Source organism: Equus przewalskii, chromosome 14, assembly GCF_037783145.1.
Source record: "Equus przewalskii isolate Varuska chromosome 14, EquPr2, whole genome shotgun sequence".
NCBI lineage: Eukaryota > Metazoa > Chordata > Mammalia > Perissodactyla > Equidae > Equus > Equus przewalskii.
The window spans coordinates 11,710,090-11,734,668 of NC_091844.1; the positions used below are offsets into that span (position 1 = coordinate 11,710,090).

At 52.0% G+C, this 24,579-nt stretch overlaps 1 protein-coding gene across 5 annotated transcripts in view; it reads left to right on the forward strand.

Annotated features, from left to right (window-relative positions):
- FAM178B (family with sequence similarity 178 member B) overlaps positions 1 to 24,579 on the forward strand; it is a 101,038-nt gene that overhangs the window by 61,775 nt on the left and 14,684 nt on the right. For 2 of the 5 annotated variants that reach the window (XM_008536032.2, XM_008536031.2), the window contains exons 11-14: positions 194 to 370; positions 667 to 764; positions 15,973 to 16,060; positions 22,899 to 23,024. In XM_008536032.2, coding sequence (XP_008534254.1) covers positions 194 to 370; positions 667 to 764; positions 15,973 to 16,060; positions 22,899 to 23,024 — 489 coding nt within the window. Of the gene's footprint in view, positions 1 to 193; positions 371 to 666; positions 765 to 12,140; positions 12,648 to 15,972; positions 16,061 to 21,529; positions 21,669 to 22,898; positions 23,025 to 24,579 lie in introns of those variants that run through there. The other 3 variants (XM_070573541.1, XM_008536033.2, XM_070573542.1) reach the window with 3 other exon arrangements.

Genomic DNA, 24,579 nt, shown 5'->3' on the forward strand with positions numbered 1-24,579 from the left:
CTAGGAACACTCGCACTCTCCCTGCCTGCGCCTGCCACCCAAGGACCCCATGGGGCCTCAACTCCAGGCCTCACTGCTTGTTCTTCTCAGCTCCTCCCAAGCATGGCCGAGGGGGCTCCCAGTGCCATTTCCTCCTGCCCTGACCCATCTCCCAGCAAGGCCACCCTGTCCTAGTGCTCTCTCTGCTCTCCAGTTCCTGACGCTGTGTGCCCTAGCCCAGCCAGGGGCCTACACCGATGCGAACCTCCTGGTCCTGATTGAGCTGCTGTGCCGAGCCGGCCTGGACATGGGGCTCCGCCTGCTGCCCAAGACCGATCTCCAGCAGCTCTTGCTTCTGCTCCTCGAGAACATCCAGGAGTGGCCGGGGAAGGTACCGCAACCCCTGAGCCAAAGCCAAAGCCCCTGGACTCATGCGCGGAGGAGGAATGAGGTCCTAGCACTCCTCACATGGCCTTGTCCCCAGGGTGAAGCTGCCCCTAGAGCACCCTGGATGGGGACAGCACTGCCTGGAGGTCATCGGAATACTGGGGACTGCTCCCTTTGGTCCCTGGCCTCCATGATCCACCCTCTTCCTCTCTGGGCTGTACCCCTGAATGGGCTGGTAGAGGGGTCAGGATGGAGGGCAGCCCCTCCCACAGCCCACCTCTCTGCTCCCTGTCCCTACAGCTCCGGCAGCTGTGCTGTGCCCTGAGCTGGGTGTCGGATCACCACCACAACCTGCTGGCCCTCGTGCAGTTCTTCCTGGACGTGACCCCCCGGGGCAGGTGAGTGCTCCTCCCCCCTCTGCCTCCTCCCTCTGACACTCATCCCCGCCCTGTGACAGGGTGGGGTGTGGGGATCCAGAATCCTCCCCATCAGTCTCTACAAACCTCCCCCACCCGCTCAACGTCTAAAACCCAGGAGAAAGAACTAAAAATACAACTCACTAATGAGTTCATTATAAACAGAAAAAAACCTAATTTTCTTAACATGGTCTTAATAGCAAAACAATTGCCTTGAACAATTAGTTTCAGATGGCAGCCTCTGCCCTCCTCCTTTGCTGCTCCCCCCACCGCAGTCCTTGGTTAGGGGCTCCTTCTTTCATTCAGACTTCAGCTGCAGTATGTCCTCTCCTTGAATCCCCTCCCAAACTCTTCTGCACAGCGTTGATGTCTGCCAGAAATTATCTGACTCTTTGTTCCTTGTTTATGGCTGCCTCTTCTCCATGTTATCTCCAGGAGAGCAGGTCCTTACTGGGGTCACTGCCCTATCACCCCGCATCTAGAACAGCGCCTGGCACGCTATTGGTGCTTTATAAATTCTTTTCAAATGAGTGACCAAGGTGAACAAACTCAGTCAGGGAGATGAGACTCGTCCGCTGGATGGCCTGTCTCTCCTCTCTCCGTCCTTCCCCCACATTGGCCACAGCTGCAGGGAATTCTTGCCCTTCCCTGAGCAGACCACCCCCATCTCCCCTCCTCTCCAGCCCATCCATTTGCAGCTCCTCCCGCCTGGGGTGACACCCCTTCCCACCTTCCCAGCAGGGCTGTCCTGGGCCCCTTCAGGAAGACCCCAGCCTTGGCAGGCACACCCTGGTAGCCCTTCACCGTGGCCATGCCCCAGCAGCTCCCTCCCCAAGGCGGGCTTCCAGGAGCAGGCTGGGGATTTCATCCAGACTCACATCCCCAGCATCCAGCCAGGGCAGTCATCCTGAGCTCAGCTTCAGTCTTGAGATGGGAAGCTCAGTCTCTTTCCTATGAATCTGATTGAAAGAGAGCAGGCCTTTCCACAGTCCTGAAAGGGAAGTTGTTGCTCTATGTTTGAAAGAACTGGGCTGCTGGAAGCTGTGTCTGAGGCCTTTGGGTGTGAGCACTGGAGCAGTCCTCAGGGGTGTCACCTCCATTAAGCCAGACACCTGGGACTTCTTTTTGAAGAGGTTGATCTCTGCCCAGGTTCCCTGCTCAACCCCATACAGCTAATCCGCTCCATTGCACAAGACAGAAACTGCAATCCTAGAGGCTTCTCCCATCCCCACCTCATTATCCCACTTCATTACTAAGTCCTGTCCATTCTGCCTTCTAAATCCTCAATCCTTGTTTATGGTTGCCTCTCCACGTCAGCTCCGTGAAAGCAGGTTCCTTGCCTGGGTCACTTTAAATCAGCTACCTCCTTCCCACCCCTCCTGTTTTCATTTCACCATCTCTCACCTGGATGGTGGCAGTGCCTTCTCCCTCTGCTTCCTCCCTCAAAGTCTGTCTGCTCTGTAGATGCTTGTGGTTATCGTGTCTCTGTCTTGCCTTGTTCCCCATCACTTGCACAGCCAAGTCCAAACACCTTAGCTAGCCTCCAAGGCCCTGTGTCATCCAGCCCAATGTCCCATTTACTCCAACAAGGCCACATTATTTGTATTTGTTCTTCTCACTCTTGTATATATATGTGTGTGTATGTGTGAGAGAGAGAGAGATATACACACACACATAAATACACATATATATAGGTATGTATATATTTTTATATATGTGCGTGTGTATATATTTGATGAACCTTGTTCTTTTTCATAGCTGCATAGTATTCCCTAGGATGTGCACAACAGTCCCCTATTCTGGATCTTCATCCACTATACAAGCTTTGTGCATCTTTGCAACTATTTCTGTAGGATAAATTGTTTGAAGTAAAATTGCATTGGTAAAGTATATACATTAAAATTTGGCCTCCAAAAAATAGTTGTACTGATTAATAATATGACCAAGTGGACATGAAAATGCCTGTTTCTCCACATTCTCATTAACACTGTGTATTCTCAGTTTTGTTTTTAAGTTTTGGTCAGTCTGGTAAGTGAAAAATGTCATCCTGTGGTTCTGATTTTCCTTTCCCTGATTGCCAGTGAAATTGAGAATCTTTTCATGTTTATTGACCTTTTGCATTTCTCTTATGGTAAATTATCTCTCGATATTCCTTGCCCATTTTTCCATGGGATAATTTATTTTCTTATTAATTATATTGATTTACAAATTGCTTATTAGGTATGTTTCAGAGTATATTTTCTCCTAAGGCTGTAAATTGTTCTTATTTCAACCTTTGTGTATGATATCTTCCCATAAACTGAATTTTTTTTTACTTTTCCAATAAACTTTTTGTTTTAGAATAGATTTAGATTTACAGAGAATAAATACAGAGATAATGTAGAGAGTTGATTGTAGTTGAATCTTTCTGTCCTGAAAAGGAAGGCCTTCCCCACTGTAAGACCATGAAAATATTGTGTTCTGCTTCTTTCAGCACTGATACAACTTTGTTTCAATTGGCTCTTAATCCCACCTGGGATCTATTTTTTATAGGTATGAGACAGGGATCTAACTTGATTTTTTCCACCCCAAAGAGCTAGTGGACCCAACACCAATTTTTTTGTTTTAATCCATCTTTTCCCAACTGGTTTGAAACTACCTTGGTCACATCCTACATTTATGATGTCGTTCATCTGTTAGCCACATGAAACTGTGATTTCAGGAATCACTGTCTCTCACAGGGTCTGTCTGTTGCTCCAGGGCCCTGGGTAAGTGCTTCTTCAATGCCAGGAGTGAATGTAATGGAGCAGTATCACCTCGCTATCAAACAGACACACCAACTAGGGTAGTCCCTCCTGATGAGAGCTGTGCTGGAAGGAGGGTTCATCATCCGGGTGGGTGTTATTTATTCATTTATTTAGAAATTTGGGGGGGGGTTCCTAAATAGATAAGGCATTCAAATAGAACAATTCAGAAGGCACCAAGGAGTACATATTGTAAATGTGCCCTACCCCTGCCCTGAGCCACCTAGCTTGTCACCATTTCTTGTCTGTGCTTATACGCATGTTCTCCCCGCCTCCTTTTCACATCAAGGTATGTTTTGGCAGTTGCTCCAAATTGGATCAGAAAGAGCTTCTAATTCTTTTTTACAGCTGTGCTGTATTCACTGTGGGCTTTAGGGCTCCCTGTGGTGGTGGTGTTGGAGGAGCTTGCTGGCGGCCTTGTTCTGCCTTGCTGGTGGCTGCCCCACTGGGCTCAGCGCCCAGACTGACCCCAGGAAGGACAGCATATTGTTGCACGTGGGTTGTCACCCTGTTAGTCTACTGACTTGTTAAACACAAAGCAAGAGCCCCACCAACATTTGTGTGATGCAAGCCCCCCCGACCCCCCACACCATTGACCAAGACTTCAAGGGATGCATGCTGTAAATTTAAGGCAAAGTTGAGCTTAACTATGAAATATAAAAGTAAAGACTAGAGCAAACCTCCTGAAATGGGGCCAATGGGAAGAGGAGGTTCTTGCGGGAAAGTCTGTCTGGGGACTATGGCCCTCTGGGCTAACTCCAAGGAGCCCTTGGGAAGAGTGGACTGCCATCCCAGCTTCTATCCAGGGTCTCCAGCATGTGATCTGAGCATGCTCTGCAGCCACTCCCAGAGCCCTGTTAGGAGGAAGATGGAGGCTGAGGGCTGTTTTTGCTCCACTGAAAGCTGAAGTTTCCAGGCTCCAGGGACCCTCTTCCTTCACCACCCGCGAGTATTTATTGAACACCCTGGTGCTGAGGGTAAGATGAAACCAGCTTAAGTAGACTGCCTGGTCAGCCGGATTCTGACCACCAAGGAGGAGGTGGCTGATGAAGTAGAAATGCAGGCGGCCCTGGGAGAAAGCAGCCCTCAACATCATTAGGTCTTTGGGCACTGGGGACGAGAGCAGTGACATGCAGGCGCACCACAGCTTTCCCCAAAGTCATCCTTGTTTCCTCCTGTGTTCCACACTGCTGGGGTGGGGGCGTTCACTCTCCTCAGGACAAAACAGAGGGTCACACCTTGAGTTCCCCCAGCTTACCCCTACCTCCAGACCCTGGACCAGTTCCTTTTCTCCCAGTCCATCAGCCTCTCCGGGCTTCACCGGGGCTCCTTGCTCCACCATCAACTCCCTGCCTGCACGTTCTTTAGATCTGCCCACCCTGAAAACTGCACTGCTACGTGGAGTAGTATCACCACACATGCCTTGTCCCTAGCTCAGCCCCTGACCCCTTTCAGGCTGCCCAGGAGCCACTCTGAGTTGCTGACCAGCCTCCTTGGGGCCCTCAGCAGATTCCAAACTTCAACCACACTTCCTGCTGCTGAAACCTCTGCAGCCGCAGCAAACATCAGGCTCCCTTCCTTCTCCTCTGCCAGACTGCCACCCCCCACTCAGTGGACCCTTAGTTCTCACCTCCTTCCTTTCTTCCTGATCCCTCCTCCCATTCTCAGGAGCCCAACAGTGCTGTCTCTTCCAGGACCTTCCTTCTGCAGTCATCCCTTCTTCTTCCTGTACCTTTAGCTTTTTATTCTCTACTGGCTCTTTCTCCTCAGCAAATACATGCGCTCCTATGTATGTCTCCTACCTTAAAACAACAATTCTGTCTCCACCCACCTCTCCCTCCAGCTCCTGCTGCATCTCCAAGCTCTTCCTCCCCCAGTTCTCACTCACTCCTTGTCTGAACCCTGCCCACCCCTACATGTTGGATTCTTCAGAGCTCAGAGTGTCGGAGGGAGTTCTCATCTGAGAACAGAGACATTTAAGCTTCTGGGGGTGGGCAAAGCCAGAACATTCTAGAAGGAGGTAGCCAAGGTCCAAAAAGCCTCAAGATTTCAGAAGGGCTTAAAATCTGGAGGAACGAGAGGCAAGATGGAGGTCACATCTAGGGATCAAGGGGCCATGGCTGGAGCTGGGAGGACAGCAAAGGAAAAGAGGATCACAGTGAAGCCAGGAGTGTGAGGGGCTGAAGAGCGTCTTTTACGAGTGGGTGTGTGTAGGGGGGTGGTAGGAATGACTTAAAGAGCCAGGAGTAGAGGAGACGCACTTCATCTGGCACCAACCACTCCATCTAAGCTGCTCTGTCACCAGTGACCTAATGACCTTTCCTCATAAACAAGCTTATCATTTTCTTCCTTGGCTGCACAATACCGTTCTGATTTCCTCCCCCTTCCCTGCTCCTGCCCTTCCTTCTCAGTCGCCATCATTGATTGCCCTTCCTCCACTCTTCTTTAAGCCTTGGTTTTTCTCAGGATTCTGTCCCAGTCCCTCTTCTCTGGTCACTGGTCTCAGTCTCAGGAAGCTCTCTGGGCAGGGTGCTGTGGCCCCACTTCAGGACTCAGGTGCCACCTCCCCAGCTACTGAGGGTGTTGCCCTGCCGGCCACCCTAGAACTTGCCTCTGCTGAAGACAGTGACCTTACCCGACGTTGGCCCCCTGCTTGGGAGCAGCCCTGCCCCATTGCCTCAGTCTGGCATGTCCCTGAAGGACTGTGCCAGCTCCGGACTCTCTGCGGGGTCAGCTGAGGGCTTTGCTGTGACTACATCACTGCGACTAACATCACCGCCTGGCTTTCCCCTTGGCCCAAACCTCCTTCCTTCATTCCCCTACAGGAGGTGATCCCAAGAGTACCCTTCTCCCTCCCCCCCCCCCCCCATAAATTCCCTGACTTCATCTCTGTTTCAGAGTCCACCTCTTGGGGAATTTGCCCTGAGGCCCCATCTCATCCACATCCGTGGCTTCAACTCCAACAACATGCTAGGGGCTCCCAACTCAATACCCTTGGCCAGACTTTGCTGCTAAGCATGAGATGTGTGTGGGCAAGTATCTCAAATTCAGCATGTGCAAGACAAGTCACCACCTTTTGAGGAGGACCCCCGCCTCCTGTCTTTCATAGCCCCACGATGGCATCAGGACCTGCCCACTGTTTGAAGCCTGGGAGTCTGGGGCACCTTCTGTCTCTTAAAGCTTCCCCATCTCCCACAATAGTCATCTCTTTGTCACCCTCACTGTCACTGCCACAGTTCTGGCTTTAACTCTAGTGCCCCTAGATTTCTGCCCGGGAATCCAAGCTGTCTCCTTCTAGGTGCTCTCCCGTCTGACCCATCCCTACACTGTCCAGAAGTGTGACCTTCCTCCAGACACACATCTGGCCACATCACTCCTTTGCTTAAAATCCTCAGGCTTCCATCCTCAGAATGAAGTTCAAACAGCCCAGCCTGGTGTACAAGGAACTTTGTGCCTCCTTTCCTGATCCTACCTTCTCCCCTCCACAGCCCCAAATTCCCTGCAGGATCCCTTGTTCCAGCCACATCCTAAAACTTTGCAGCCACCCAAACTCATGATGAGCATTTGTCTCTGAGCTTTTCAGATCTCTTCCCTCTTCCCAAGAAGCCTCTTCCCCTGTCCTCCTCCTCTCTCTGCCTGGTTAACCTTTCCTCACCCTCAAGACCAGGCTCAGAGCAAGGTGAGAAACCTGATACAGGGCCCTGATGGTTGGTGCCCTTTGCTGACCCCTGGGGCTATGAGCATCTAGAGGACAGGAGCTGTGACTCTGCTCTCTGGGTCCTTGGAGCCTGGCACAGAGGAGGGGCTCAGGGAGCATGCTTGTGGAGTGGTTGCTTCTGGAGGGCGGATTTCAGAAAGCATAAAGATGAGTCTTTAGTAGCAGATTCCAAAAGGAAAGATGGCTCAGGTGGGCTAGGAGATCCAGCAGTAAAACTTTGAATACAGATTGCAAAGGAACCCAGTGAGGAAAAACACGGGGAGGAGCTAAAGGCTGCAGAGGCTGCACCCAGGGCCCATGCAGGATCTCAGACTTTGAAAGATATGGAAGACGGAAAGAAGGGTACAAAAACAAGACGACCAATGGATAGCATGGACCAGTGACAGTGTTGTTGGAAAAAGTAGGACCCATGGAATGAGCTTCTGTGTAGTTATTTTTGAGACCAGGAGTGCTGTTTTGGGCTGACAGTGAAATGTTAACACTGATGAAGAGAGAACAACGCTACATAATTCCTATTTTGCTTCTGTCTTCTTTGTTAAGGAGCATAATCTTTCATCGGGACTCAAATATCGATCAAAGGGAAGTGAAGTCTAAGGTAGTGGAGGAGACTGTATGACAGCATCTAGCTGTGCAGAACGAGTTTAAGTCCCCTCCAGTGGAAGGATGCCCCCCATCAGTCCTGGGAGATGTGAAAACGGGATGTCCTGAATTCAGGGAGACATCTGGAGGTGGGAAAGCTTCTGCAAGATGAGAGGGAGGATTGAGAAGGGGGCGTCTTCACTCAGCACTGCAGGCTTGATCTGCCCTGAACAAAATTCCCCAGGGGATGGTTTGTGCGCACATACATAGGAAAGCAACCACTGCTTTCCAGGATTCCTAAGAACAAATCGTCCCAGACCAACCTCGTTTACTTTTGAGAGGCCAACCTGAATGGTACTCTGGAGAGGACTGTCTGGGTTTCTGGAGGGCCTTTGGTAGTGGGCTGAGTGACGTAGAATTAGATGAGCTCTTCATCAGAAGGTACTGCTGGCCATCAGAGCCCACCTGGAGGGCAGGTCCCTGTGGCCACCCAGAGTTCTGTCTTCACTAACAGTTGGCCAGGGCAGGCCTAGTGTCTTGGACAAGGCCATTAATGGAACAATGACGAGATTCACACACGACATGAATACAACTGACAGCAAATTGAAGATCCCAGAAGATTTCAACAGACCATAATGATGGGCTGAGTGGAAAAGAGAGAGCCAGCTGCACAATTCAGAACAGGATCTGGGAGATGGGATTTGACAGCAAGATGTGTGAAAAAGACTTGGCTCAATCTGTTAACTGTGCAGTATCGCGGGGCTGCCACGAAAAGGAGCATCAGCCTCAGCTCTGAGCACTTCACTTGTCGGGAATATTGACACCCCCCCAACCCAGAATGGCAAAAAGATTGTGAAAGATAGAAAGGTAAGATTCTTGCGCCTGGAGGAGGGGTAGCTGTGGGAAATAGAGCAACTTCCTTCAAGTATGTGGAGGGCGTAATTAAATGGATGAATACGCAGACCTTAGACTAGGTGACCTTTGAGGTGTTTTCTAAGCCTAAGGTTCTATGGATTTTATCATAATACCAAAAAGAGAGGGAGGGAAGGAGATAAGGAGGGTGGACGTTGGGTTGTGATTGCCCATATGAACTTTATTTATTTACTAAATTGTAGTAAACTTTTTTTTTTTTACTGAGGTCATATTGGTTTATAACTTTGTGCAATTTAAGATGTACATTATTATATATCAGGTTCTGTATAGACTGCATCACACTCACCACCAACAGTCTAGTTTTTATCCGTCACCATACATATGTGCCCCTTTACCCCTTTTGCCCTCTCCCTACCCCTTTCCTCTCTGGTAACCACTCATATGTTCTCATTGGCCATGTATTTGTTTATCTTCTCCATATGAATGAAATCATGAAGTGTGTGTCTTTCTATGTCTAGCTTATTTCACTTAACATCATACCCTTAAGGGTATTTTGTCTTTTTTTATGGCTGAGTAGTATTCCATTGTGTGTGTATATATATATATATATATATATATATATATATATATATATATCACATCTTCTTTATTCATTTATCAGTTGATGAGCACTTGGGTTGCTTCCACGTCTTGGCTATTGTGAATAATGCTGCAGTGAACATGGGGGTGCATAGATCTCTCTGGACTGTTGATTTCAGGTTCTTTGGATAAATACCCAGTAGTGAGATAGCTGGATCGTATGGTATCTCTATTTTTAATTTTTTGAGAAATTTCCATACTGTTTTCCATAGTGACTGCACCAGTTTGTGTTCCTACCAGCAGTGTATGAGGGTTTCCTTTTTTCCACATCCTCTCCAACACTTATTATTTCTCATCTTGTTAATTATACCCATTCTGATGAGTGTGAGGTAATATCTCATTGTAGTTTTGATTTGCGTTTCCCTAATAGTTAGTGACATTGAACATGCTTTCATGTGCCTGTTGGAAAATTGTCTGTTTACATCCTCTGCCCATTTTTTTGCTTTTTTTTTTGTTTGGGGGCGAGTTTTTTTGGTGAGGAAGATTGGCCCTGAACTAACATCTGTTGCCAATCATCATCTTTTTGCTTGAGGAAGATTGTCACTGAGGTAACATCTGTGGCAATCTTCCTGTATTTTGTTTGTGGGACACGTACAAGCCACCACAGCATGACTTGATGGGCGGTACATAGGTCCGCGCCTAGGATCCAAGCTTGTGAAGCCCCAGCTGCTGAAGCAGAGCACACAAACTTAACACTGCACCACTGGGCCTACCCTGCTCTGCCTGTTTTTCGATCGGGTTGTTTGTTTTTTTGTTGTTGAGTTTTATGAGTTCTTTATATATTTTGCAAATTAACCCCTTGTTGGATATGTGATTTGCCAATATTGTCTCCCAGTTGGTGGGTTGTCTTTTCATTTTGCTCATGGTTTCCTTTGCCTTGCAGAAGGTTTTTAGTCTGATGTAGTCCCATTTGTTTATAGTAGTAATCTTTTTATTTAGTTGTCATATGCATGCAGGAAGGGACACATCAGAGGTAGACACTCAGTTCACTTTGCAAAGGGGACCGTTCTGTGTAACCACCACTACATCATGGGAAAAATGTCACCTGCTCCCCAGAAGCTCCCTCAGGCCCCTCCTAGGCATTCCCTCTGCAAGGAAAACCACTTCCTCAACTTCCATCCCATAGATTAGTTTTGCCTGTTTTTGACCATGTATACAGTCATGCATCCCTTAATGACAGGGATACGTCCTGAGAAGTGCATCGTTAGGCGATTTCATTGTTGTATGAACATCATAGAGTGTCCTTACACAAACTTAGATGGTCTAGCTTACTACACCTGGTTACTTGGTTCAGCCTATTGCTCCTCGACGACAAACCTGCACAGCACGTCTCTGTACTGAATACTGTAGGCACTTGTAACACAACGCTAAGTGTTTGTGTGTCTAAACATAGAAAAGGTACAGTAAAAATACAGTGTAAAAGATAAGAAATGGTACACGTGTCTAGGGCGCTTACCACGAATGGAGCCTGCAGGACTGGAAGTTGCTCGCGGTGAGTCAGTGGGCGAGTGGTGAGTGAGTGTGAGGCCGGGGACCCTACTGCACACTCCTGGAGACTCGACAACACCGTACACTTAGGCCACGCTAAATTTATTTTAAAAAGCTTTTCTTTCTTCATAATGAATTAACCTTAGCTTACTGTAACTTTTTTACTTTATAAACTTTTTCATGTTTTTAAACTTTTTGACTCTTTTGTAATAACACTTAGCTCAAAACACAAACACATTGTACAGCTGTACAAAAATATGTTCTTTATATCCTTATTCTCAGCTTTTCCTATTTTTAAAATTTTTAATTTTTGTTTACTTTTTAAGCTTTTTTGTTAAAAACTTAGACAGAAATACACACATTAGCCTAGGCCTACACAGGAGCAGGATCATCAACATCGCTGTCTTCTGCCTCCACATCTTCTCCCACTGGAAGGTCTCCAGGGGCAGTAACACACATGGAGCCGTCATCTCCTCTGATAACAGTGCCTCTTCTGGAACACCTCCTGAAGGATCTGAAGGTTTGCTTACACCAGCATCACCACACACGTGAGCAATGCTTTGCACTACAACTTTATAACAGCTATGACATCACTAGGCAATAGGAATTCTTCAGCTCTGTTATAATCTTAAAGGACTACTGTTGTATATGCGATCTGTTGTTGACCAAAACATGGTTATGCGGCAAGTGACTGTACAAATGGGACCATGCAGAACATTCTCTCTTGTGTCTGGCTTCCTTGGCGTAGCATCAGCATTTCGTTCCTGGGATCCATCCATGTTAAAGTGAGTGGTTGTAGATGGATCCTTTGCATTGCCGTGTGGTGGTCCACTGTATGGATCTGTGGCCGTCCATCTCCTGCTGTCTCTTCTTCTCCGCCCTGTGTATGCCCATATTCATGAGTGCCCCAAAGTGTGGATGACCAGGCAGACCCCGAGGAGGTTACCCTAGCCCCTCAGCTCAGGCCCTGGTTCTTCCTATCTGGGAGGCACATGATCATGTCCAAGGTAGAAGACTCCCAGTGACGGACTGAGGCACAGGTGGTGTGAGAGGCAGCCCATGAGAGGCAAGCTGGGCAGACGCCCCGAGGCAGGGTGTTGGGCAGCATTTCCACTGGCGGAACAGGCCACTGTTGTTGCTTCCTGAGCTGCCCTAGAGACATGGAAAAGGCAGCTCACGCCTTTGGCCAGATGCCCGATGGCCTTTTAGGGTAGTTCAGCCTTAGCAGGACCTGATTCCCCTCCAAAGGAGTGAACACCAGGAGCACCAGAGGGGGCTGTGTTGACCGTGTGGTTGTCTGACATCCTAGTGGCCCGCACTGGCCAGTGCCTCTGCCTTCCTTGGAGCTCCTGCAGGGTACCCAGCCACCCCTTGCAGGAGCTGGAGGGAGACTGGAGGCTAGGAAGCAGAGCACCTACATTCTGCTTCCCGGCTCCACTGTGGGTTTGGAAAAGTCATTTCCAAATTTCCCGGCTCCTTAGGCACCTCTGAGTGCTAATCCAGTGTCCTGGTCTTGCAGGGCCCTGTGGGGGTGGAGGGGGCAGGGCCAAAGCAGAGGCCTGGGCTGGTGTGAGCACAGGGGGCTGGAGCCTGTTGCCTTATATGACAGTGGCTGGGATGGCTCCAGTGGCTTCTGCATCCTCCTTTGTCCGCCTGGCTTGAGTTCCAGGGAGGCTTCCTTGGGTGGGGTCAGCAGTTTCTGACAGGGGAAGAGCTAATGGCCAACCTCAGCTGGGCCCCCAGGCCCTTTTGCCTGCCCCCTGCACAGTTTCGTTGGTGTTTGGGGTGAGTCTTTGCTTTTTCTTTTCTGTAGAGTAAGTTCTCAGTCTAAAATAAAAAAGTGGTCCTGTCTCCTCTCCCGGAGTCGCACTGGAAACTGAGCGCACAGAGGACTGTGTTTAAAAGGCAGGGAGGATGAAAGGTGGTGGGCAGGCGGGGACAGCGAGTGGAGTGCGCCACCCTCAGATGTGGGTTTCTTTTCATCCATTCACTCCCTCACTGCTTTTCCTGGTGCTTTTCTTCGTTTCTGGACAACAGCCCTGTCCTGACCCACCCTGGCCCGCCTCTTCCTTTCTGGAACCACCCCCAGCTCTCTTCGCCGGCCTGCGAGCACCCCTACCCCCAACTCGGCCCCTCCCCACCCACTGCGGTAAAGGAGCTCCCGCGCAGGCCTGGGTTTTGGATTAATGAAGCCCAGATGCAGGACTTCTGACTCTGGCTGCAAGTTCACTTCGGAGCAGCAGCACAGAGGGGCCATTTACCTCCCACTGTGTTCCCGGCCCAGCTGCTGCTGGGGCTCTCGGGGAACAGCTGGAGAGCAGGTCCTGGCTGACAGTGAGGTGGAGGCCATGCGGGTGTGTGGTGTGGCCAGGGACCAGGGAGAAACTGGAGGGTGGGGCTCTGGGTGAGAGGCGGGGGTCTGGCTGCACCCACAGGGGTCTAGTGTCGGGGACACCAGGATGAGGGGCTCTGTTTTAGGTCCCATGGTGCGGTCCAGATGGGGTGCCTCTCCTCGGGACTTGGAAGGTCAGGTACAGAGGTGCTCTGCAGGAAGGGGTCAAGGCTAGAGGGAGACAGGGTCAGGGAGGCCCCCACACTGGTTAATGTGAGGTCATTCCCGTCAGGAATGGATGGGATAGCTGGTCCCTTCCAAGGTTGCCAGATAAAACACAAACATTGGTTGGGAGCATCTTATGCTAAAGAAGTTATTCTTTGTTTATCTATAAGAAATTCAAATTTAACTGGGCATCCTGTATTTTTATTGGCTAGATCTGGTAATCCTATCTCCTCCTCCAGCTGAATTTCTTCTTTAAGTAATACTTTTATTGAACTGCAACATACAGATGCAACAGAATACAGACTGTAAGTGTGATTAGTGGATTTCCACAAGTGGAACACATGTGAAACCAGCACCCAGATTAAGACACGAAACATGAGCAGAACCTGCGCCAACCCCCCCTCCCGCCCCCGCCAGCTTCACCAGTCTCCTGACTTCCACTAGCTTGTATTTGCCCATTTTTGTACTTTATATAAGTGAAATCAACACAGATTCTTTTGTATCTGGCTTCTTTCACGCAACGCTGTGAAGATCATCCATGCTGTTGGGTGTAGTGGTGGCCCATTCACAGTCATTACGCATAGGAGCGAGTGCCATGGAGAAAGCCTGGTGTGTTTGTCCATTCTAACGGTGTCTCAGTACTGTACTTCTGCCCATATGCGCCCAGAAGCAGGACTGCTGGGTTGTGGGGTAAGCAGCTGTACATCTTTAGTAGATCTTGCCAAACAGTTTCCCGAAGTTGATGTCGCAATGTGTATTCCCACCAGCTGGGTGTGCGCGTCCCCATTGCCCTGTACCCTCACCAGCACTGGGCATTTCCCCTCTTTCATGTTCGCCCTTCTGGTGTGCGGTGGCACTGCCTGCTGCTTCTTTTTTTCTTTTTTTAATCAAGAGCTTCGTGCTTTCTTGATTCCTTTGACTTTCTAGAGTACGTGCTATCAAAGAAGATAAACAAGGCCCCTGGTTCAGATACCAGCCTGCCCAGCCCCATGGGCACTTTGGGGAAGCCATTCCCCCCTGAGTTCCCCATCACCCGGGAGCCTCCCCTAGGCCGAGGCCTGGGCCACAGCAGGCCCTGGGGAAGTTGCAGTGGAGCCCTCGCACCAGCGGGGAGCAGCCAGGCTGAGTCTGGCCTCCTCAGAGTACTTCCTCAGAGTACTTCCTGCGTGCTGCCACACTTGCTGTTCCAGACATCCCATCCTGCAGTTCCTTGTGGTGTCATCCAGGGATGTGGGTGACAGTGCCTGTGAGGCCCCTTCAGCAGTGTACATCTGAGGGCCTCTCTCCTCTAGGCAGCCTGTTTGAGCCCAAATGTCTTCCTTCATGTTCTTCAGTGTCCTCCAGCCTCAGGACCTCTCCTTGGCTTCCCCTGGTGGTAGCTTTCTGCAGGAATGAGGGACTGTGGCCACGTTAAAGTCCATGCCCAGGGCTGACATCTGCTGCCCGTGGGGGGCACCCGGTGTGTGGAGGCACGCGGAAGATGTGTCCCTCTTGGTGGAGATGGGCTGTGGCAGGGGAGCGCAGGTACAGGAGGGGCCTTCAACTCCTCTTCCCACTGCCCCTCCCCAGCCTCTCCTGGCTACTGCGCCCCTGCCCCATCCTCTGGTCTCCACCTCTCTTCTCTTTTTACTCATTCCAGCCCTCAAGGACCCATGAAAACCAGAGCCCTAAACGTTTGCGTCTGAAATCTCCATCAAAGTTCTTTCCTCTTAAAGAGAGGAGGTACCACCTCCATCCTGAGTGAATCAGGACTGTGTGGTGCTGGACTCAGAAGCCCAGCTCAATGACTGACTGATCAACCCACTGACCGAATGGTCCAGGTGCTGGAGGCTTCAGGCACGGAGGGCTCTGGGTGTTGTCGGGGCTCTGTCTCCATCCTCCGTCTCTGCTTCACCCTCCAGGCTCTCTCATAGGACACAGGATGGCCACCTGCAGCTGTAGGATCACCTCCTGCCAGATTAGTGGCCCTGCTGGAAAGGCTGATAGACCCTCTGCTGGTAGTTCCAGCCAAGACCCCAAGGCCACCTCTCAGTGGCTCTGTCACAGGAACTCTGATGGGCCAGGCCTGGGAGCCCGGGTTTGGGCTGGGTTGGGGAGGGGTTCTCCAAAGGAAAGTCACTGGATGCTGGGTGAAAAAAAACACTACAAAATTTGGTCTCACCGGGCCAGGTCCTCCACCTTCTACCACCCTATGAGGGCTGGAAGATTTTAACACTGCAAGGGAAAGAGAAGGCAAAGGTCTGTGCAGAAGCGGGTGAACGTTCCCCATCTCCACATAACAGACAAGAGTAAAGGCAGAGAAAAGACGCACTGAAATCAGCAGTGACCTTAAGGAGTTTTTCTGCTTTTTTTTAAAACTTTCTCATCATACCTGTTTTATTACTCGTAAAATCAACCATAAATTCTATAGACCAAAGGAGAAAGCCAAAGTACTTCAAAGAGAGAGTGGCCTTCCCATGTTCACCTCTCGGCGTGTCCCGCCCCCTGCATGGACTTCCAGCCCACCCCGTCAGACTGTTGCACCCCCTCAGCCTCTCTCTCCTTCTCTCACAGGCAGCTGCGAAGCCAGCTCAGCCTTGTGGTCATCGCCCGGATGCTGGGCCAGCAAGAGACGCTCCCTCTCTGGCAAGAGAAGGCCCAGGTGAGTGCTCACCTCATCTGGGTGTCTGTCCTTTGGGCCTGGGAAGGCTGTGGGTGAGCGGGTGGCTCTCCCGCGCCTGCTCGCTCCCTGTGCTTTTCCCAGAGGCGAGGAACCGCCAGCCGGGAGAGCCACGTGGAGCTTGAATTTTCCACTCATTTCCTTGCATTCGACAGTTTCTTTTTGTAGGCCTACTGTGTGTGCTGGGCACTGAGGATAGAGCAGTAAGCTGGGAGCGTATATTACTTTTTAAAAAAAATTACGGTAAAATATACATAACGTAGAATTAACTTTTTTTTTCCTATCAACTTTTTTTTTCCCTGTCATCCCAGAGACTCTATACGCGTTAAACACTTAACTCCCCATTCCCTCCTCCCCCAGCCCCTGGTTATGTTGCTTTTTATAGGTGGGAAAACAATAAAACTGAAAACAAATACTGCTAAATTAAAACTGCTCACTCCCAGTGTCTCTTCTGTCCCAGTGCCCATTCTTGGGCAGCGAGGGAGGTAGAGTTTTGTCTTCTTTCCTCACTCCTCTTCTTCCCAAAAAGTTCTGACTCGAACCTCCCCGCAGCTCAGAGAACCTCACCACAGGGGCCCTGGGGCAGCAGGGTGCAGGCAACCCGAGGACCAAGGGCAGGGAGCTGAGGAAGGCTCCCAACCCCCAGAATTCCCTGGAGCCCCAGAAGAGTTGCTGGGTTCCGCTGAACTTCTAGCTCAGCAACACGCGAGAGGAGAGGCAGTCGGCAAAAGGCCGTGCGTCTCTAGTCACTGCAGGTGTACAAGGCAGGTCTGCGGGCCCCTTGCCCAGAGTGCTCAGAGAATGTTCTGGCACATCCCAGGGCAGGGTGGACAATATGGCTGGGTCCAAGATGCTGTGTTTGCAGGGCGGGAGCTAAGAAAGGTGGCACTTGGGTTGGCTTGTCAGAGTGGTCCCAGCCTGGCTTTTACCCTGCCTGCCCCCTTTACCTTACATGCTTTCCCCCAGCACTTAGCATGGCTGGAGCTTCTTGTCATTCCAATTCCAGCTGAAATGTCACCTCCTCCAGGAGGCCTTTCCTGACCACCCAACCCAAAGTGCCCTGGCACCATCACCCTGTTTTAAATTATTCATGGGGTTCACCTCCTGATATTTCATGTTTGTTCAGAGTCTGCGTTCGCATACACACCAGCAGTTCACTGAGTGCAGGGACCAAATGGTTTCTGCTCGCTGCTGCCCCTCAGCACCTAGCATATTGCCTGGCTCACACAGGAACTCAGTGCACACTTGTAGAGTGAACAAGTGATTTGAGGTTGAGTTACTAGGGTGTGCAAGGGGAACGTTCCCCAGGCAGAGACCTTGGGAGGGGCGGGTGAGGGACTGGCCTGCACAGGGGTCACTTCATAGAGGCGAAGCCTGATGACAGAGCATCTCTGTGAAGGAGAACGGAGGGACCAAACAGTGTCATGGGAGGTGCCCAGCGGTTAGGGGCAGGGGCAGGCAGAGTTGCAGCCAGAGGGACAAGACCAAGTGGTCCCAGAGGGCTTTGGGGGGCAGCCTAATCGAGAGGCATTGGCATTGGCCAGGGGGAGGTCACTGAGCCCCTCAAGAACAGAGCACTGTCAGCAGAGTGGAAGCGAGAGGAAGATCAGGAAAGGCAGGACCAGCAGCAGGTGGTGGGTGAGGGTAGCCGCCCACCAGGAGCCTTTGGCAGTGGCTGGAAAGAGGATTTTCTGTTGATTTGGTTTTTTTCATTGGCCAGAGCCTATGCATGAGAGAGTGAGGGGAGCATGATGGGAGGCCTAAGAGTGGCGAGGAAGTGTAATGGAGGAAGAGCTGGGTTGTCTGGGCCAGGAGGCGCCAGTGAACAGGGCTCATAGGGTGGGAATGTTCCCCCTCCCCCAGCAGAAGAGCTGACCTGGGAGCTCCTGGCTGTTCCCAGGGCTGAGGGTCTCACAGCCTGTCCGGTCCAGCCCTGCCCTTGTAGTTCCCAGCTCCAGGGCTTTCCCACCATGCCAGTCGCCCACCTGCCCGGTGTCCACTGTGGCCCATCTGTTCATGAGACCTTCGCTGAGCACCTGCTGTGCCCAGGCCCTGCACCAGGAAACGACCTCAGAGGAGAGGGTGTGAGCAAGGCAGGCTGAGGGCACAGTGACTGACTCTACCCAAGGGCTGTGAAGTGTCTTCCAGAGAAGATGTCCTAAGCCAGGTCTTGAAGGATGAGTCAGTGCTTGTGCTGCAGAGAGGTGGGCAGGACGGCCCATGCAGAGCTGCACCAGACTCAAGGAGGCTTGAGGGGAGGAAGGGCCAGCTCAGGCCTGCCCATGGCCCTCCGATGTGTTTCCCCCTTCTCCGCTGCAAGCCTGGGGCTGCTGCACGGCCTCCTCCCAGGTCCCCAGGCTGCAGGCACTCCCCTTTCCAGTCTGGCTTGTCAGACGGATCCTCCAGAAACATGCCTTCAAAGGGCCACCTTGGGCCCACAGCCGCCCACGGCCAGCCCGCATACCCGCATGCCCCCTTTCCCAACTCCTTGACGTGGCCCGATGTGCTGCCTGTTCTTGGCCCTCCTTGCAGGCAAGCCCGGCTGCCCTCTGCACATCCTGGGACTTCTCCCTTTCCTCCCGTCACATCCCAACTGAATTGGTGACAGCAGCTGTGCCATATAGCACAGGCTGTGTCCCAAGTGCTGTTCTCAGAGCTTATGTCTCACAGCAGCCGCAGGCAGTAATGACCGTTACCATCATCCATCCTTTACAGCTGGGGAAACCGAGGCAGGTGTGTTTAGGAAACTTTTTGGGTCACACAACGGGAAAGCGTGGAGCTGGGATTCAAACCCAGGGACCCTGATGCCAGCGTCCATGCCCTTGACCACAGCAATGTGCCATCTCTGCTTCTCCAGCCCCTTCCTTGGTTCTCATTGAGGTGACAGCTTGGACCACACCTGCTGCTTCATGCTGAAGGTGCCCTGCTGGTCCCTTGAGCTTTAGTCCTGGATGGCAGGTACGGGGACAAGGGCCATCGCTTCCTCTTCCTTCATCGATGCATGAGTGCTTGGTAAACCTTATCAATTGACTCACTATGAAGGGAAGTAGGAGGGCTGAGAATCAACTCGTGTAGGAGGAGAGTATCTGGGGTAAGTGCCTGGGCAGAGGATTCTCAGCGCCGCTGGGCAGGAGTCCCTGACACCTGGATGGTTTAGTTCTCCATCTCAGGCTGCAGTCCGAGGCCCCGGGAGCAGGAGCAAGGCTGGAGAACTGAATTTGGGGGACAGGACTTCTGTAGGTGGTCAGGATGCAACAGCCCCAAGGCTTGCATGTTCTGGGAGAGGCTCAGGGTCAAACTACTGTTTGTTGATCCTGTGAATCTGGGAATATCCCAGAAACAGCATGGTTTTGGCCTCAGGCACCAGTGTGCTCCAGACATTGCTCAGGGCACTGAAGATACAGCCCTGAACAGAACTCAGTCCCTCCCTCGTGAAACTCAGGGTCCAGGGGAGGCGGACCCAGGCACCAAGAAAGAAGTAAATGTTTGGCATACCAGATAGTGATAAGTGCTATGGAGAAAAATAGATGAGAGGGAGTGTTGGGAGGATGCTGTTTTATAAGGGTGTGCAGAGAAGGGGACATGTGAGCACAGACCTGAAGGAGTCAGGCTGGCTTCTTGGGAAAGAGCATTCCAGGCAGAGGGAAAGACAAGTGCAAAGGCCCTGGGGCAGGCAAAGTCCTCTTAGGTTGGAGAAAAAACAGAAGCCACTGTGGCTAGAACCAAGAGCTGATGATAGAGTAGCAGAAGTTGAGGTCCAGCAGGTAAATGGGAACTCAGATCGCCGGAACCTCAAGGCTATGGTGGGGGCTTTGACTTTCATGACAAAGTGGAGAGCACTGGAAGGTTTTGTTAAGAGGAGAAATACCTGATTTATAAAATTTAAGAAGTGACTCTGGCTGCTGTGTTGAGAAGAGCCTGTTGCGGGGGAGGAAGGAGGCAACTGCAGTCATCCTGGAGGGAGATGATGGCAGTGTGGGTGGTGCCAAGTGGTCAGATTCGACGTGTATTTCCTAAGTACAGCCAGCGGCTTGTCAGATGGGAGAGAGAGGAGGCAAGGAGGCCCCAAGATCTATGCAGGTGACAGGATGGAGAAGCCCTTTACTGAGACAGGCAAGACACAGGTGGAACAGGTTTGGAGAGGAAGTCTGCAGCTTGTTTCTTATCCCAGGCCACCTCTTGCAACACAGAAACCTCTTTTGTCAGGCTGTATCTTCCAGTGTGGAGTTTGGAAAACATGGGTTTCAAATTGCCACAATTAAGGGGGATGCGGGTTTGCATCTACCAGGAAAGGCTGGCTGCCATCCTCACCTGCTGTTCAGTCTGTCGTTCAGTTAACAAATACTTACTACTCGAATGCCACTTGCCAGGCGCTGTGCGAGGCTCTGGGGACACTGCAGTACACAAAACTGCCCTCTTGGAGCTTACAGTCTAGTGTGTGTAGGTGGGAACAGATAATCATAATAAACAAGTGAATTACATAGCCTGTTAGAAGGTGATGGGTGCTGTGGAGACCAAGGTGGTGTGGGGTAGGAGGATGGGCAAGTGCAGGGGTGTGCGCTCGCTGCAGGGCAGACAGGGAGCTGGGGCTGGAAGGAGGAGAGCAGGCAGCTGTGCAGTGTCTGGTCAGAAGGTCCAGTCAGGACACAGGCTCCAGGGAGCAGCAGGGGCCACCTGAGGCCTCCTGGATACTTAAGAGCCTGGCCTCCTCCACTGGGCAAGTAGGAGCCACTGTTGGGATTAGAGCACAGGAGCAACAAGCTGTGTGGATAGCTGCCTCGCTGGAATTCGTCTGCCTCCTCTTGCCAGGCAAACTGAGGAGGCCAGTGGAGGCCTGCCTTCCTGGGTGATCATTTGCTTCTTGCCTGAAGGTGTCTGTCCTCGTGGGCTGAGTGTTTACAGAGACAGCTCCCGGCAGTGGGACAAGGCAGGGAGATGCACTGGTCAGGCCTGGCCCTGCTGGGCCCCACGAGGCCCAAACAAGCCCTTATCCCAGAGAGGGCTGTCTGCCCGAGAGGGCCTGGCCGGGGCTCCAGAGCTGGAAACAAAAGAGAGTAAGCGATCAGAAGGCGGCAGCTTGCTGCGCTGCGCTGCGCTGAGCTGATCGAAGCTGTTTTCCTGGAGTGAGAGGAAAAACATGGGAGCTAGCGAGCTGTTGTTTGCTCCCCTGCCCAGCCCCACCCCGGGCTGCTGTAGCAGGGAGGTTCCCAACCCAGGCGAGGCTGCCTGCCTGAGGGCTGCTTCTGGGGGCGTGGGCTGCAAAGCCTGGCCCATGTGCGTGCACAGCTGTGAGCCTGGGGCAGGCAGAGCTGTTTTGGAAACCATCCCCTGACTTGCAAGGCCTGAGCAAAGCGGCCCAGCTATGGCTTTGGTGCAGCTCCAGATGGTGCTTCTCTTCGCCCAGAACCTTCCCTCTCTCTCTCTCCCTGACTCCTCCTCTCCCCTTCTAAAGGGATCAGACACTCGGCCAAGCAGCCCTGGCCTCCTTCCGAGAGCCAGAGCCCGGGCCTGATTTCTAGCCCTCAGCCCAGCTGCTCTTGTGGGCTGTCTAAGCCTGCGGCCGGCTGAGGTGCTGAGCAGGTGTCTGTGGGTGAGTCAGGGGGAGGAAGCCAGGTGTGCCGGGTAGGGCTGGGCTGGAGCAGGGAGCTGGGCCAGGGAGCTCAGGCCCTAGCCTTTTGGCCACCCTGCACCTGCTATATCTAAAGAGACAGTGTCTCTGTGAACTCCCCTAGCTCTGCTTCTTCGTTCTGCATCCTCCCTTTCCCCAGGGTTGCATGTGGCCTCGAAGAGGCTGTCCAAACCAGGTGCAGGGGCTGGGCGGGAAGGAGTGGCTCCCAGCAGACACCTGGACTTATGGAGGCCTCGTTCCCTGGTTGGGGGGAGGGCGTTCTCAGCCCATTTGTTCAGAGAGGGTGGGCAGTTTAAATGGGGGGTGGGGCGGCTAGCAGATTAAGTGACATATCAATCTAATGCAATGTGTGGACCTTGTGGGGAATCCCCATTTCAACAAAGCACCTGTGTAAGGACATTTTGGAGACAGAGAAAACTGAACACAGGTGTTAGGTTTTATAAGGAATTCTCGGTAATTTTGTTGGGCAAGAGAGTGATACTGTGAGTACATTGAGGTTTTGAAAAAATCCTTATCCTTTTCTGTCAGAAGCCCTTTATGGGTAAAATGATACGATGTTTGGATTTGCTTTAAAATTCTCTGGAAGGAAAAGGCGGGTGGTTGGGGGTGATGAACCGGGGCAGGCAGAGGGATGGTGACTGCAGTCATCGCTCACGGTGATGGAGGAGTGCACAGCCTCTCTCTGTCATGAGCGTTGAGACCCCCACGGTAACAAGTTAAACAAAAAGAGAAGGATGCAGGGAGAGTGGCCTGGCAGACATGAGCAGCAGCCCAGGCCGGAAAGGGTCTTGCGCGGTGGCAGAGGAGACCTCTCTGCTGGTCTTGGTTCTTCCAAACCTCAAGTGTCTGCTTCCTCCAGGGAAGTGGATTAGACTTCCAGCCCCTGGAGATCTTCCTAGTTCACTCTCTGAGGGGGCTTAGCCTATGTCAGGTGCTATATGCGTGTGACCCTCCTCTTCTGGGAAGAGGGCGTGTGGCTGTCTCCATTTTACAGACAGGACACTCAGGCTCCAGGGGTCACCCAGCTCCAAGTGAGAGGTGAATCAGGTCCAGGAGGCCGGTGGTCTGGCTCCAGAGCCCACGCTCTGACCCACTGTTGCCAACCAAGGTGTCCAGGCCAAGAATCCCCCAAGTGGCCCAAGCACTGAGCTGCCACCCTCCGTGAGTGATGGCCTCCCTTCTCCTCCCCAGCTGTCCTCACTCAGCCAGCTCCTGAGCCGCATGAGGCCATCATCCCTCAGGCAGTACCTGGGCTCTGCGACCTCGCCACCCTGCCAGAAGCAACAGCCAAAGGCCAGTGCAGAGCTAGACCACAAGGTGAGCACCCAGCGCCTGCCCGCCTCTGCCAGGGCGCGGCCCCACAGGAAGCAAGGAAGGCAAGCTGTCCCCACTGCACAGCCTGTGGGGCTATACTGCCGTCAGTCCTCCTGAACGGGGCCCTGCGGGGACATCGCCCAGTGAACTGCCTCCCTCCAGCGAGAGGAGGTGCTGACACCACTGCACAGCCTGTAATTAGTGCCCTTGCCCATGCCTCTTGGAGACACAGCGGGGCACCGTGTGCACAGGCGTGTAGGCCGATGTCTGCCTGGCCCTTCTTGTGGGCTTCACTGTATCCTTATAGCCTGGCATGGCTTTATTAGCCGTGGGATGCTCTATTAGTCTCATACCAGTTTAGAGAGGATGCAGGAGCTGAAATGCTGGTGGGGGGAGTGGGGGTGGGAAGGGTACACACAAAAGGAAAAGCCCAGGGAACGTCCAGATGTGCAGGGTCCACCCTCCCTGTTCCTGTTCACTGTGGTTGTCACTGAGGCTGAGTCCTCAGCCTTTCCTCAATCCTTTGTAATTGACTTTACAGACATTACCCAACTTTCCTGAAAGTCATGCTTTGTCAGGAATCAGCTGCAGTAAGGTAGCCCAGGGCCTGCTGGTTGTGGGGCTTGGGACAGTGAGGCCCCTGGGGCAATGTCAAGCAGGGCTGGCAGTATAGGGCCTTCAGATTGGGATTGCCAAGCCTGGCTCCCTGGGGAGCTAGCGTGAATCTTGGTGAGCTCCGGTATCCCTGGGGACTCGGGGATGAAGAATGCAGATAGGCATCTTTCTAATTTAGGAAGGTGGTAATTCCAAAATCTCACTCAGAGGTTGTGTGTTGACGATCCAGAAGTCCAACCTTTGGGCATCGTTCTGCAAATCAGATAAATGAATTACTTAATGAGCACAAATGAACCATTAAGGAGACATGATGATCCCCGGGTGTATGCTCCTTGTCTGGAACATGTAGGGTAGGTTATCTTTCAGTTGTGTCTAATGTTAGTGCATTTACGAGGCTGCTGCCTCCCAGGAGAGTGTGAACTGTCTACATGCCCCATCCTCCTTTGCCAACTATTTCCCAAGAAGCTGAAGCTGTATGGAAGCTGTGTGGAGTCCAGGTGTTCCAGGGCCTCTAAAAAGGCAATGGGGTCAGCCCCTGGGGTTCTGTCTGAGCAGGGCATAAGTGGGCAGGCCCCAGGCCTGGGCTAGGAGAAGGGAAAAAGAGAGAGGGAGAAGGGAAAAAGAGAGAGGAAGAAGGGCAGTGGTGAGAGGGAAAAGAAAAGGCTTGTATCTGGACTGGCTAAGTGATGAGTGTGACTTCCAGGTGCCTTGGGGGCTGCTCCTGTGACCTCATCTAGCAGAGGTGTCCTTGCTGCCAGGCCAGAGGCTGCCGTTTTGCTCACTGCATTTCAGAGCCCATCTGGTGGCAGATGTCCACCCAACAGCCTGGGAAGAGAGGGGAATAAGTGAGCCGAGGGTGTACTTTATCGTGAGGACTGTTCTCGCACATCTGAAGGAGGCTGTGAAGCATTCGGCCTGCCCCCCCGTCAGCTGCCATATTGGA